The sequence below is a fragment of the Salvelinus fontinalis genome, unplaced genomic scaffold, assembly GCF_029448725.1.
Source record: "Salvelinus fontinalis isolate EN_2023a unplaced genomic scaffold, ASM2944872v1 scaffold_0896, whole genome shotgun sequence".
Taxonomy (NCBI): Eukaryota; Metazoa; Chordata; class Actinopteri; order Salmoniformes; family Salmonidae; genus Salvelinus; species Salvelinus fontinalis.
The window spans coordinates 1-15,833 of record NW_026601105.1 but is presented as its reverse complement, the minus strand read 5'-3'; the positions used below and the strand labels follow the sequence as shown (position 1 = coordinate 15,833).

General features: G+C 44.7%; 2 protein-coding genes across 2 annotated transcripts; one reads left to right on the top strand and one right to left on the bottom strand.

Annotated features, from left to right (window-relative positions):
• Window positions 1-6,906: 6,906 nt before the first annotated feature.
• On the bottom strand, window positions 6,907-9,633 carry LOC129847623 (mitotic-spindle organizing protein 1). Its single transcript, XM_055915372.1, has 3 exons — window positions 9,368-9,633; window positions 8,893-9,038; window positions 6,907-7,515 (listed from the first exon to the last, which is right to left on the bottom strand). The coding sequence occupies exons 1-3, from the start codon at window positions 9,420-9,422 to the stop codon at window positions 7,501-7,503; spliced, it is 216 nt and encodes a 71-aa protein (XP_055771347.1). The 5' UTR covers window positions 9,423-9,633; the 3' UTR covers window positions 6,907-7,500.
• A 69-nt stretch (window positions 9,634-9,702) lies between these two features.
• LOC129847622 (protein aurora borealis-like) lies at window positions 9,703-15,650 on the top strand (the record flags this gene model as incomplete). The annotated part of the gene is given in 9 exon segments (XM_055915371.1): window positions 9,703-9,785; window positions 10,100-10,273; window positions 11,002-11,108; window positions 12,130-12,260; window positions 12,414-12,524; window positions 12,763-13,022; window positions 14,249-14,405; window positions 14,649-15,211; window positions 15,504-15,650. Coding segments are annotated over 8 exon segments (1,629 nt in total), but the record flags the coding sequence as incomplete, so codon positions are not given.
• Window positions 15,651-15,833: the final 183 nt, after the last annotated feature.

Sequence of the window (15,833 nt, the reverse complement as noted above, 5' to 3'; positions counted from 1 at the left end):
ACCCTAGCAGTGAAACATGTTGACACAGCATTATCGCACCCTGGTAGTAAAACATGTGGACACCACATTATCACACCCTAGTAGTGAAACATGTTGACACAGCATTATCACACCCAAGTAGTGAAACATGTTGACACCATTATCACATCCAAGTAGTGAAACATGTTGACACAACATTATCACACCCTAGTAGTGAAACATGTTGACACAGCATTATCACACCCTAGTAGTGAAACATGTTGACACCATTATCACACCCTAGTAGTGAAACATGTTGACACCATTATCACATCCTAGCAGTGAAACATGTTGACACCTTTATCACACCCTAGTAGTGAAACATGTTGACACAGCATTATCACACCCTAGTAGTGAAACATGTTGACACCATTATCACATCCTAGCAGTGAAACATGTTGACACCTTTATCACACCCTAGCAGTGAAACATGGTGACACAGCATTATCACACCCCTCATCATTTCCTTCTGGCAGGTTTCCTTTCTGGAGTAAAAACACTGGCCAATGTAACAGACCACGTCTATTGTGGGAAAAAAGTATGTAAGCTATAGCATTTTCCACATTCAGAATGAGTTTAAAGTGTCAATCAAGCCAGGAGAAAGAGAATGTTGAATAGGAGAAAGAATGTTGAATAGGAGAGAGAGAAATGTTGAATAGGAGAGAGAGAATGTTGAATAGGAGAAAGAGAATGTTGAATAGGAGAAAGAGAATGTTGAATAGGAGAAAGATAATGTTGAATAGGAGAAAGAGAATGTTGAATAGGAGAAAGAGAATGTTGAATAGGAGAAAGAGAATGTTGAATAGGAGAGAGAGAATGTTGAATAGGAGAAAGAGAATGTTGAATAGGAGAAAGAGAATGTTGAATAGGAGAAAGAGAATGCTGAATAGGAGAAAGAGAATGTTGAATAGGAGAAAGAGAATGTTGAATAGGAGAGAGAGAATGTTGAATAGGAGAAAGAGAATGTTGAATAGGAGAAAGAGAATGTTGAATAGGATAAAGAGAATGTTGAATAGGAGAAAGGGAATGTTCAATAGGAGAAAGAGAATGTTGAATAGGAGAGAGAGAATGAGAGGAGTGTTATTATGTTGGACTTGGGCTCAGTGAAATCCAACCCTTTCATAAAGGATTTCTATTGAAATATATCATTGTACTGTACTGCAGCCCATCCTATTCACTCAATGACACAGACGTCTTGGTAATAGACTGTCCACTTTCATACTGCCGTTTCTCAATTCAAGTTTCTCAGTGCAAAGCTCAGAATATATCTATTAAATCTACTTTATCCACACAGACAGTTCTCATTAAATTAAATTAATTTAAATTCAATATATCTTTATTGTCCCCGAAGGAGCATAGAAACAGCAAAACAACCCCAGGAACAAACACAAGTATCAGACTTCAGTCAGACTTCCTGCTCCTGTTCAGCCAATCACCAATCAGCACCAGTACTTTATAGTTGTTTACCCTGTAGCTACCGTCATTACCTCGTTAACAAGGCCCAGGTGCAGGGGCCGCAGTGTGTGTGTGTGTATTTCGGAGAAAGGGGCTGACTTCTCTGTCCAGGCAGGCCCTCCTAACAGCTGGATCCACACACACACACACACACACACACACACACACACACACACACACACACACACACACACACACACACACACACACACACACACACACACACACACACACACACACACACACACACACACACACACACACACACACACACACACACACACACACACACACACGCACAAGCACACACAGCCTGCCCTGTCACATTGTGCTGTAGAAGTGTAATGGAGGGAGAGAGAGAGATGGGGGATAGAGAGAGGGAGAGACAGGAATGAGAGAGAGGGAGGGAGAGACAGGAATGAGAGAGAGACAGACAGACCGAGACATTAGCCACATTTATACCTGGTTCTAACATGCGCCCTTTGTCCTGATCTTGTCCTCATTCTGATTGTGCCCACTTTTTAGACAGGTGTAGATGATTAAAAGACACATTGTGAACTGATTTTGATCAGATTTTACAAGTGTAAACTGGCAAGATCAGGATAAGATCAGGATAAGATCAGGACAAATGACACATGTAAGCGGCAGTCATAAACGGGACTAGAGAGAGGCAGGAAAGAGGAGAAAGGAGAGGAGACAGACAGGGTAGAGAGAGGAGACAGACAGACAGGGTAGAGAGAGGAGACAGACAGACAGGATAGAGAGAGGAGACAGACAGGGTAGAGAGAGGAGACAGACAGACAGGGTAGAGAGAGGAGACAGACATATGGGGTAGAGAGAGCAGACAGACAGACGGGGTAGAGAGAGGAGACAGACAGACAGACAGGGTAGAGAGAGGAGACAGACAGGGTAGAGAGAGGAGACAGACAGAGAAGAGAGAGGAGACAGACAGGGTAGAGAGAGGAAACAGACAGGGTAGAGAGACGAGACAGACAGGGTAGAGAGAGGAGACAGACAGGGTAGAGAGAGGAGACAGACAGGGTAGAGAGAGGAGACAGACAGGGTAGAGAGAGGAGACAGACAGAGAAGAGAGAGGAGACAGACAGGGTAGAGAGAGGAAACAGACAGGGTAGAGAGAGGAGACAGACAGGGTAGAGAGAGGAGACAGACAGGGTAGAGAGAGGAGACAGACAGGGTAGAGAGAGGAGACAGACAGGGTAGAGAGAGGAGACAGACAGGGTAGAGAGAGGAGACAGACAGGGTAGAGAGAGGAGACAGACAGGGTAGAGAGAGGAGACAGACAGGGTAGAGAGAGGAGACAGACAGGGTAGAGAGAGGAGACAGACAGGGTAGAGAGAGGAGAGGGTAGAGAGAGGAGACAGACAGGGTAGAGAGAGGAGACAGACAGGGTAGAGAGAGGAGAGGCAGAGCGACCGTCAGACCAGGAGCCATCTGCTCATCTCCTGTTAATGAACAAAGCAAACAGCAGGAGTCGAGGCCAGCTCAGCTCCGCTCCAAATACGGCTTCTTTTTATTGACAGAAACACACACACACTTTAATTGTATTAGGCTTGATTAAAAACAGGGGCAAGGACACCTTTCAGACCTTACTGCTCTCTCCGCTTCAGTCAACTAAGGGTAATGGAGTTGCTAGGCTGTGTTCCTGAGGAAGAGTCACTCATTGTTGATCTGACTATAGGCCCAGGATTGAAGGAACTGCTGTAACATTCACTATGCCTATGGAAGAAGGCTTCTAGGAAGTACACTGTATATTGAGTAACCTATACTAAGGTCACAATGTTTAAAGGGGCAATCAGCGGTTGCTACATCCATTTTTAGACTTAATTTGTATAAATGAATGATATGTACCCATTGATTCTTGAAGAATATAATGTATAAATGCCTCATGAACTCAGTTCAACTGTCGTACCCCATCAGAACCCAAAATATAAGCTTGTTTTACTCCAGTGTTTATAAACAAAGTAAATGTAAACAAACACGATATGGCCCCAAAACATGGTTAAATTGAACATTTTGATATCATGGATGGTCAGTCCTTGCATCAATAGCTCTAACTATAAACTGTAGATCGGTGAAATTTCTCCAGCCCCATCCCTCAGCCTTTTACCGAAACAGGGGCGGGGAAACGCTTTGTTATTGTTTCTACTGCTGATTGCCGCTTTAAGCGCTACAAGCAGACGATTGCGCTATTTGGAAATGTGATGATAACAAAGACGGGCCTGATTTCCATCATTAACTGTAGGCCTACGATATATTTGTAATGTAATCATCATTGATTGTAATATGGTTAGTCTCAGCAGCCACAGCTGGCTGTATCCAAGCATCCCCATTGGTCATCAACTATTATTGTAGCCTACAACATGATGATGATAAACTCTCATATTTACAGCCTCAACATGATGATGACGCTGTTCATCTCGCGCCGTATTCAATACGGTGGGTCCCGTGCGCAGCACATATCAAATACCAAGCAGATGGCTGGTAGACAAACAAGCTAATTTATCTCCGAGCCAGCGGCGGGGAACAAATGAAAGTCTTTTCTCACCTACCGAAGCTAAATGTTGATTTTTCTTCTCTTCTTCATTCCTCCACATTTAGCAGCTGGCTGCCTGCGCGTTTCACATCAACTCAAATGAAAGACAATCTTGTTTTCATTAATTTCCAACACAGTGAGTCTCTTGTTATGGAGATTAAAACGAGTCTGTGATGCCCATCATTTGTCTTGATGATAGACTGGGGGCCCCAACCCAGAGATGCCAGTACACTACATACGGTTTGCCTGGGTAGATATATCTATTAAATGCCTGTCTGTATTTGATAGACCACATGTGTCTTACTGCTCCCACAACACACATTTGGGGGAAGCAAATGTTCAGCCACAGTGCAGGGCACCTTGCAGGGGCCATGTTGAAGGGGACAACTACCTGCAACCAGTAGCCTTGTTAACAGTTCATCTTGCACCCTTAAAAACAAGCAACACCCACCCAAGATTAAGGTAGTAGGGGTTAACTAGCCCCCTGGTGTAACTGCCCCCTCCCAACACATTCCCTGCTCTGTCACTGCTCGGTCACTGCTCTGTCACTGCTCTCGCTCAACAAAAAATGTCCTCATCACTACTTTTGGAGATATTTCAACAAAACCATTTTGTGATATGTTGATCAAATTTTTTGAAATGTTGAAAAAGTTGTAGATATATAGTTAGATCTATAGTTGTTGTTTAAATATACAAGAACAAGCCTTAAGATAAATAATCAAGAGAGAAACATTATTTTGAGTAAAGTAGTAATGTGTTGGATGAGTGTTTTGGATGAGTGTGTTGGATGAGTGCAGCTTGGATGAGTGTGTTGGATGAGTGTGCAAGTACAAGCCTTAAAAGATAAATAATCAAGAGAGAAATATGTAGATTATTTGTGTGTGTTGGATGAGTGCAGCTTTCCTCCCCAAGGGGTAGTTATCCCTTTATGGTTGTGAATGTGTTTCTCATATTTTAGAAAATGACTAGCCCACTTAGCGCTAGTTTAAACGAACTTGCTTGCTAGCAACTTCACTAGCGGTAAATGCTAGTCAGCTAGCTAGTTAGCATACGCTGCAAAGAGTGCTAGCTAGCAACCTCCTTACTACCAGATCGTCTGAGGTAAAATACATTAAAAAGATAACGTAACTTAATTGCAGTTGTAAATGTTTCCACGAGTGACTGATAGCTTTACAGTTAATGTTACTTTATAGCCTTTTAGTTATTTTACACAGCATTTTATGTCATATATCGAGATAGCTAAGTGTTTGAGAGAGCTTTTAAATTGGCATCTCTCCCCCTGTTTTCAGTCACAGGTGGGGACTGGATTAGGTGTGAGCCGTGTAGGAGTTGAACTCATGAGTTGTGCTCCCATTTTACTGGGCATAGCTTTATTTGTGACCTACAGTACCAGTCAAACGTTTGGACACACCTACTCATTCAAGGGTTTTTCTTTATTTTTTACTATTTTCTACATTGTTGAATAATAGTGAAGAAATCAAAACTATGAAATAACACATATGGAATTATGTAGTACCCAAAAAAGTGTTAAACAAATCAAAATATATTTTATATTTGAGATTCTTCAAAGTAGCCACCCTTTGCCTTGTTATTCTACAATGCAGAAAATAGTAAAAATAAAGAAAAAACCCTTGAATGAGTAGACGTGTCCAAACTTTTGACAGGTACTGTATGTACAAATGCAATAGCAGAACATAAGAACGTTGCCACATCAATGTCACACTGAATTAATTAGTTAAGTTGTTATTACATGTTATACCCTAACGTAATTTAATATTATTAGTTATATTCCATTCCAATATTCCATTCCAATTAAAAACATTTTTAATTAATTAAAAACAACTATTGAAAACCTTTTGATCCTGAATGTAATTTTAAAGACTGTTGGGATTTAAAACCTTGCATTATTCAAATCATATTTAGTGCGATTGTACATCATGGATTGTATTGAAAAGGAACAACAACGAACAAAGAAAATGAATGTGCAGGTGAGTTAAAAACAGGGACTTTACATCAAATCTCCTCATAGTGTGGATATAAATGGTGACACCATTTCCCCCCCACACATATTTTATTAAAATAATTAACATAAAAACAACTAGACTTAGCTTTTAAATATTACTTACTAAAGAATTTCTAAATAAAACTGATTAAATGGATTTTAACACACTTGTGTGAAACCCTATGGCTCAATCTTCTACCGGGGTAACTGGCACCGCAGGCACTTTAAAACACACGTTTCCTAAAAACATTTCATGAAATAACTAAGAGTGAACTATAGCCATTTATTTCCCTGTAAAGTTTATTCGCCAAAGCATGACCTTCATCCACATACAATTATTTTTCTCCAAATGTAGCTTTTTTGTGTCAGCAATTAGACATTGTTCTTAGTGGGGGCTAGTTACCCTCTAGTTACCTACCTCCTTCGTTCTTATTACTTGTGCTGAGACATTTTCCTGAGATCTCCAATTGAAAGATATTTATTTTTTATTTAACTAGGCAAGTCAGTAAAGAACAAATTGTTATTTACAATGACGGCCTACCCCGGCCAAACCCTAACGACGCTGGGCCAATTGTGGATGCCGCCCTATGGGACTCCCAATAACAGCCGGCTGTGATACAGCCTGGAATCGAACCAGGGTCTGTAGTGACGCCTCTTGCACTGAGATGCAGTTCCTTAGACCGCTGGACCACTCAGGAGCCCAGGTGTCCTTTTCAGAGAATTCCTCAACAGAAGAACATTGCAGATTTTGTATCTACACTAATTTATGACTCGTTTTAAATTAACTAGGTACACATTTCTACTAGTAAACTGGATAGTACTTCTGAATCATCATGATCTAATGAGTAAGTAAAGAAACACCGCCACCTTGTGGATATAAAATGCAACTGGTTTTAATATTGAGTTCCATCCATCATTGACAATCCTGGACACTTCGAGAGAAAAACAATGCTAGTTGGACTTTGAAGACGTTGAGAAAAAAAAACGGACATTAAATTCATATAAAACTACACACAATTTGCAATAAATTAGACTTTTTTACACATCCAAAAAGCCATAAAGGAATTGAAAACAACCCATCATTGTAGCACTGTGTGATGATGGGGAGTGCCAATCATTAGGTTTCCTTCAGTCAGAAGAAAGACGACTGAACTGACAACCTATATGATTGAGGGAGGGAGGGGTACTGAAACATTGGATATCAGGGCATTGCAGTCATTCATATCGCCAGACTGCACACCAAGCTGATGACAGGAACACAAAAGTCAAGGAGAATTGGCCACTGATGTTGCCAGACCAAATGTTACACACACACACCATTTTCCTTCAAATGAAGCCAGGGGTCAAATCCAGAGGCACGAGGAATAGGTCAGGGTAATAGACGCTCACTATTTGGCAATTTTGTGAAACTTGACAGCGTGAAAAGTCTTCCGCTCAGCAGAATTGTTCTGTTGGGATCGGTCTCGGATCTTCAGTTGTCAGAGGCCTGGAACAGAAGGCAGACAAATATTGGCATATTTTTTACACATTAAGTTTGTGACTACAGGTGCAACATGCAACAGTGGTGAGGCAGAGATAGAGATATCTAGATCCAGTCAGAAAGAATCTAGCCTATCAGATTGAAGCATAATGGACTCATTAAAACAGTGGCAGTTATGTGAAGGATAACCACAGCAATTGACCTTGTCCTGTACAGAGCAGAGTCTAATGCAGGGCTCTCCAACCCTGTTCCTAGAGAGCTACAGTCCTGTACAGAGCAGAGTCTAATGCAGGGCTCTCCAACCCTGTTCCTAGAGAGCTACAGTCCTGTACAGAGCAGAGTCTAATGCAGGGCTCTCCAACCCTGTTCCTAGAGAGCTACAGTCCTGTACAGAGCAGAGTCTAATACTGGGCTCACCAACCCTGTTCCTAGAGAGCTACAGTCCTGTACAGAGCAGAGTCTAATACTGGGCTCTCCAACCCTGTTCCTAGAGAGCTACAGTCCTGTACAGAGCAGAGTCTAATACAGGGGTCTCCAACCCTGTTCCTGGAGAGCTACAGTCCTGTACAGAGCAGAGTCTAATACTGGGCTCTCCAACCCTGTTCCTAGAGAGCTACAGTCCTGTACAGAGCAGAGTCTAATACTGGGCTCTCCAACCCTGTTCCTAGAGAGCTACAGTCCTGTACAGAGCAGAGTCTACTGCAGGGCTCTCCAACCCTGTTCCTAGAGAGCTACAGTCCTGTACAGAGCAGAGTCTAATACTGGGCTCACCAACCCTGTTCCTGGAGAGCTACAGTCCTGTACAGAGCAGAGTCTACTGCAGGGCTCTCTAACCCTGTTCCTAGAGAGCTACAGTCCTGTACAGAGCAGAGTCTAATGCAGGGCTCACCAACCCTGTTCCTGGAGAGCTACAGTCCTGTACAGAGCAGAGTCTACTGCAGGGCTCTCCAACCCTGTTCCTGGAGAGCTACAGTCCTGTACAGAGCAGAGTCTAATACTGGGCTCTCCAACCCTGTTCCTAGAGAGCTACAGTCCTGTACAGAGCAGAGTCTAATACTGGGCTCTCCAACCCTGTTCCTAGAGAGCTACAGTCCTGTACAGAGCAGAGTCTAATACTGGGCTCTCCAACCCTGTTCCTAGAGAGCTACAGTCCTGTACAGAGCAGAGTCTAATACTGGGCTCTCCAACCCTGTTCCTAGAGAGCTAACGTCCTGTACAGAGCAGAGTCCATTTAGTCATATTGAGTCTCTATAGCAGGGGCCATGGGACAAACTTGGTCCAGACAACATTTGGTTCTCAAAAGTGTGGGCAACCTTGTTCTATTGTGTCTGTATAGACTCCGTTCTGTAAGTACCTATCCCTGTCCACTGAACATGGCCTTACTTTTAGTGAATCGGAGGCTTTACGTAGCTCCTTGATGACAGAGGACAGGGCCTCTGGGTTGATGCCCTGCTCACACAGCCTGACACAGATAGACAGAGACTCCATGTCCAGTCCTGTGTTCAATAGCCTAGAGATCTCCAGCAGCACTTGTGGGGAAAAGTAGGAGAGAAAATAATAACATGAAATTGGCCCCCTAGCTACCCATTGTCTGGCATACAACGAGCTGTATAGTTTAAACCATGTCACCTTTCAAGATAAGTGTTCTTACTAATACTGCTGTGTGGTGGATTGTTGCCATGGGTACAGAACGAAATGTGATAAATAACTAGCTAGCTAAAGTTACCTAGCTGACTACCTTACTGTCAAGCCAATCTTTAGGCATTGCAATCAATAGTGTGTCACATTTGTAAAACACATATCTAGGTTCTACAACAGACATTATCATAACCTAGCAAGCTAACGTTAGCTAACTCACCATCCATTGTTTCTCGGACAGCATTCATGTTGTTAGCATTAGCACTGCTAGCCATGATCAGTTCGTGTGGGACCTCCGAGATTAACTCAACAGCAACTTCAACAGTTCAAGCTGATTTACAAAACTACTTCTACTATCACAACCCCGTCATTTGCATAAATTAGAAATAGTATACTTGTTGATAAAGTCTACCATGAGTATATACTTTGCTAGTTAGCTTACTAACCACCACACAACCGAAAGGAAGTGACGTCAATGTAAATTTGGAGCGTTCTGAAATCTTCAATCTGATTGGTTATCAGGCACTTCCTATTAATTTCTATTGGTCAATGGGCGCTGTGGGAAAATTGAAATAAACGTTTGAAACAACTGACTCTGGAACCTTATTTTGGTTGTGTTGAAAACTTCTGCAGCTGCTGTAAGTATCAGGGCTCCAATATCAAATAACATATCGAATAGATCTATCAAATTAACCTCTCAGAATAGTTGCTAAAGCCTTAGCTAGCCAGGCATTTAACGAAACGTTTGGGATAGCTAGTATGTACTAGATTGTGGGACCAATAGCCAGCTAGTTTAGCTAACGTTAGCCACCTTGCTACTCTTTCACGTAAGTAAGGTTTGTTCTCTTGATAGTATTACAGTAATTGTTTGGCTTTCTCTAGTACTTAGTGATCTTTGATTAGCATACTATTTATACTGGATCAAAGCTGATTAATGTTCCTGCATCAATAGGTTCAGGTTTGTGGTCAGACTATGGGAGATATTCCAGATGTCCAGATCACTCCTGAGACTCCAGGGAGGGCAGCTATCCGTAACCCCTTCGAGAGCCCCAACGACTACCATCGCCTGCAAGAATCCGTGGTCCCCAGCCCCTCTGTCTTCAAGTCCTCCAAGACCTCCGGAGCTGTAGGTGTAAACCTACACTGAGTGTACAAAACATTGAGTTGCATTGCCTTTTGCCCTCAGAACAGCCTCTGTTCGTCGGGGGCATGGACTACAAGGTGTAGAAAGCGTTCCACGGGGAAGCTGGCCCATATTGACTACAATACTTCAAGGGTGTGTCAAGTTGGCTGGATGTCCTTTGGTTGGTGGACCATTCTTGATACACACGGGAAACTGTTGAGTGTGAAAAACCCAGCAGCGGTGCAGTTTTTGACACACTCAACCTGTGCCCCTGGCACCTAATAGCATACCCCGTTCAAAGGCACTTAAATCTTTTGTCTTGCCCATTCACCCTCTGAATTGCATATGTACACAATCCATGTCTCAATTGTCTCAAGGCTTACAATTCCTTATTTAACCCGTCTCCTCCCCTTCATCTACACTGATTGAAGTGGATTTGAAAAGAGACCTCAATAAAAGATCATAGCTTTCACCTGGTCAGTCTGTCATCCTAATATTTTGTACACATTTATGGTCTGGTCTCATATCTTGTGTTGTTCACCCACTTCAATAGCCTGAAGGACAACTGACCTCCATGATCAGCAAGTCAGTTAACATGTTTGTCTCCTTCAGAAGTCCTGTCATTGTCCTCTTCTGAACGTAATCACCCGTTTTACAGAGCCACCTGGTGACGTTCCTTCAGTCACTACCTGAATCGTTATTCTCAATGTTTTCTTGATCATTGTTTTCAGACACCAGCCAAGTTTACATGGGACATAGATGAGATGTCTAGCCTGCTCCCTGTGGACATAGACGCTGAGGATATCCACCGCCAGTCCTTGTACCTCAGTCAGACCAGGTGAGGAACTAGTAACCAGTCCTAGTACCTCAGTCAGACCAGGTGAGGAACTAGTAACCAGTCCTTGTACCTCAGTCAGACCAGGTGAGGAACTAGTAACCAGTCCTTGTACCTCAGTCAGACCAGGTGAGGAACTAGTAACCAGTCCTTGTACTTCAGTCAGACCAGGTGAGGAACTAGTAACCAGTCCTTGTACCTCAGTCAGACCAGGTGAGGAACTAGTAACCAGTCCTTGTACCTCAGTCAGACCAGGTGAGGAACTAGTAACCAGTCCTAGTACCTCAGTCAGACCAGGTGAGGAACTAGTAACCAGTCCTTGTACTTCAGTCAGACCAGGTGAGGAACTAGTAACCAGTCCTTGTACCTCAGTCAGACCAGGTGAGGAACTAGTAACCAGTCCTTGTACCTCAGTCAGACCAGGTGAGGAACTAGTAACCAGTCCTTGTACTTCAGTCAGACCAGGTGAGGAACTAGTAACCAGTCCTTGTACTTCAGTCAGACCAGGTGAGGAACTAGTAACCAGTCATTGTACCTCAGTCAGACCAGGTGAGGAACTAGTAACCAGTCATTGTACCGCAGTCAGACCAGGTGAGGAACTAGTAACCAGTCCTAGTACCTCAGTCAGACCAGGTGAGGAACTAGTAACCAGTCCTTGTACCTCAGTCAGACCAGGTGAGGAACTAGTAACCAGTCCTTGTATCTCAGTCAGACCAGGTGAGGAACTAGTAACCAGTCCTAGTACCTCAGTCAGATCAGGTGAGGAACTAGTAACCAGTCCTTGTACCTCAGTCAGACCAGGTGAGGAACTAGTAACCAGTCCTAGTACCTCAGTCAGACCAGGTGAGGAACTAGTAACCAGTCATTGTACCGCAGTCAGACCAGGTGAGAAACTCTGACCAGGTTAAGGTTTACAATGCACGCAAGACAAATGGAGAGCACTTTGAAATACAACCGCTGCTGAGAGGTTGGGGGTATTGGTTTATTGGTCTGGTAACAGCTTTGTTTTTTTGAAAACATCCAGGATGGATTCTGACATCGAGGAGAAACGTCAGAATGCTATCGAGCAGTTTTTCACGAAAGGCGCCATTGTGCCTTCACCATGGACCGAACCAACAAGCAAACAGAGATCAGCACAGATGCAGTTTGGGAAGAGTAAGTGAATCCAATGAGTTGGAGTTGAGTCGCTTTTCACTCACCAACACACACACATTATAGTGGTTTATTTTCTGTCATTTTCTATTTCCTGAATAACTTATGTTCAGCCATTTCTATGGATGTTAAATGAGTAAATGTTTCTATCTTCAGGTTCCATGTCCCCACTGATACTAGAAGAGCCACTACCAACTAAAACAACCACAGTAGGCTGCCAGACAGTCCTGTCCTTACCTGTGGACTTCCACCTGGACAAAATATTAGGTAAACCTTTACATGTCAGTGAACCCTCCGTACACGTCATATTTCTCTCTGTGCAGATATTACCCGACTGTCAGGAAACCTTATCCGGTCTCACATAACCTCTCTGTCTCTCTGTCTCTCTGTCTCTCTGTCTCTCTGTCTCTCTGTCTCTCTGTCTGTCTGTCTGTCTGTCTGTCTGTCTGTCTGTCTGTCTGTCTGTCTGTCTGTCTCTCTCTCGGCTGTCCCTCCCCCACCCCAGGAGAATACTACAGATTGAAGGAGGTGTCTCAGCAGGATCAGGTTCAGGAGACCCTGAGCTCCTCGTCTCTGAGACGGAAGTTGTTTCTGGACGGCCAAGGGAGTGGCTCAGAGTCCTCCAGCCCCCCCAGCCCAGAAGGAGGAGGGGAGGGAGAGCCCCCTGGGGGAGAAGGGGGAGGGGATAGAGATTTCCTCTCCCCCATGAGCGCCTCTCCTCTGCCCTGCCCGTTGTCTGGCATGTCTGCCCTGACCCCCTCCACTGTAAGTGTGCCACTATTCAATGTCCAGGTGTCTGACCAGTGTGTTCAGCTACAGGGAAACATAGTAGCAAGTGTGGTTTGTTGCTCTGGTTCTAAGCATGCGTTGTTATTATCACAGGGCTGCCCAATCCTTTTCCTGGAGAGCTGCCTTCCTAAAGGCTTTCACTGGGTCGGGTTAGTTACAACTGGGGTTGGAGTTAAAACCTACTGGAGGGTAGCTCTCTCCAGGAACAGGGTTGGAGTTAAAACCTACAGGAGGGTAGCTCTCCAGGAACAGGGTTGGAGTTAAAACCTACAGGAGGGTAGCTCTCTCCAGGAACAGGGTTGGAGTTAAAACCTACAGGAGGGTAGCTCTCTCCAGGAACAGGGTTGGAGTTAAAACCTACAGGAGGGTAGCTCTCCAGGAACAGGTTTGGAGTTAAAACCTACAGGAGGGTAACTCTCTCCAGGAACAGGGTTGGCGGTAAAACCTACAGGAGGGTAGCTCTCTCCAGGAACAGGGTTGGAGTTAAAACCTACAGGAGGGTAGCTCTCTCCAGGAACAGGTTTGGAGTTAAAACCTACAGGAGGGTAGCTCTCTCCAGGAACAGGTTTGGAGTTAAAACCTACAGGAGGGTAGCTCTCCGGGAACAGATTTGGAGTTAAAACCTACAGGAGGGTAGCTCTCCAGGAACAGGGTTGGAGTTAAAACCTACAGGAGGGTAGCTCTCCAGGAACAGGGTTGGAGTTAAAACCTACAGGAGGGTAGCTCTCCAGGAACAGGGTTGGAGTTAAAACCTACAGGAGGGTAGCTCTCCAGGAACAGGGTTGGAGTTAAAACCTACAGGAGGGTAGCTCTCCAGGAACAGGGTAGGAGTTAAAACCTACAGGAGGGTAGCTCTCCAGGAACAGGGTTGGAGTTAAAACCTACAGGAGGGTAGCTCTCCAGGAACAGGGTTGGAGTTAAAACCTACAAGAGGGTAGCTCTCCGGGAACAGATTTGGAGTTAAAACCTACAGGAGGGTAGCACTTCGGGAACAGATTTGGAGTTAAAACCTACAGGAGGGTAGCTCTCCAGGAACAGGACAGCTATAGCAGATGCTATATTGCTTCTAAAGTGGCCCTGTGTATAACATCTAGGGGGGAATCTGTGAGGAGGAATCACAAAGCTGGGATTTCAAATAGACGTAACCGCTTGTTTTCTCTCTTGCCATTTTAATGAGACGTTGTCTCTCTTTTTTTTCAAAGGGTCTTTTCTCGTCCAGTCCTATCCAGGGTCGTTACCGAACTTACAGCCTGGGAAGTGTCACCAGCCCCCTGTGCCCTGAGCGGTCCTCTCCTGCTGGCTTCCAGTCCCCTGCCCTGTCCCCCATCGGACCACAGTTCACACAGACACCCATCGCAGGTATACGAGTCTTTTGAACAGGTGTTTTATGTCCTTATTGGCATAATGTGTCTTAAATGTTCTGTTATACCATAAACCTGATGTGGCTTTGGAGACATTATCTCTGGAAACTGATTGAATATGTCTGTGCAGATTTGCACAGTCTTCTTTTACGGACCTCGACATGTTGAGTCAAGTCATTAGGTGAACAGTATCCATGTTGTTGGTAAGTTGAGTGATGGCGTGGTTGTTTTTCCTGTCCAGGAGAGAGGAGGAAGCTGAGCTTCGTGACCCCTGAAGGTGTTCCCCTAGACATGGACATCACCTCCTGTACAGAGAGCCCCTACGTAGACGGCTGTTCCCCCATCCGCTTCTGCTCCTCGCTCCAGCCCCCGGGCCGGACCCAGGTCAACCCGGAGCTCAGACTCGGAGCCCGCTGCTGGGCCTCACCCCCAACCATCTCCCCCAACCCTTCCCTCCTGGACCAGGACAATATATGTCCTTCTACTTCACTACCACCCATGGAGCTGGGCTCCTGCTCCCCCTCCCCAGTGCCGAGTGGACCCAGGACCAGTGGGGGTCCGCTGGGGCTGGGGAGGCTGTGTGAGGGGGGTTCGGGGATGGGCCAGCCTCTGTTGGACTCAGTGAAGATGGAGGAGGAGAACGATGAGGTGGAAGTGGACCTGCCTGTGGAAGAGGAGGAAGGAGGTGTGACTCCTGTTGGTGTCCGGTTGACCAGCTCCCGTGTGGGGGCAGCAGAGGCGTCTCATATGTTTGTGTCTCTGCTAGCTGAAGGAAGCAGCATCCCTTATGATAACAGCATGCAGGTCTGTATCCTGACAGCAGTCGACTGACTAAACAGACTAGACCTCTAACAAGCTGGACACCAGTTTTACATTTCAGAAAAGGCATTTATGTTTATAAAAAAAATGATTTTAAGAGTTACACTGACATGTATGGTACAATGACTGTTTTGACTTTTTGGGGTTGAATGTACACAGATGGATCACGTACTTTGAATTATTCTTAGGTTTTTGATGACCATGTTAATCACTGTGGGAGGCACTGATTTGACAATCTGTTTTAATAGAATTTGAACTGACTGTTTGCTCTGTGTAGGTGGACAGTGGGTACAACACATACGCTGGCACTGCCACCGCCAGCCTGATAGATGCCATGAGTTCAGACAGCCAGAGTAAGGAGTCGTTTGACGCAGCACACATCCCAGACGAGGCCTTCCCTCACAGCAGACACACTAAGACCAAGGTAACGTAACCCACAGACAGACAGACAGACTGAGGTAACGTAACCCACAGACAGACTGAGGTAACGTAACCCACAGACAGACTGAGGTAACGTAACCCACAGACAGACTGAGGTAACGTAACCCACAGACAGACTGAGGTAACGTAACCCACAGACAGACTGAGGTAACGTAACCCACAGACA

Excerpts from the sequence above, each read along its gene's own strand:
- LOC129847623 (XM_055915372.1), bottom strand. The coding sequence starts at position 9,422 with ATGGCTAGCAGTGCTAATGCTAACAACATGAATGCTGTCCGAGAAACA. Across the intron at positions 9,039-9,367 it reads TGTCCGAGAAACAATGGATG|TGCTGCTGGAGATCTCTAGG; the intron begins GTGAGTTAGCTA and ends TTTCCCCACAAG.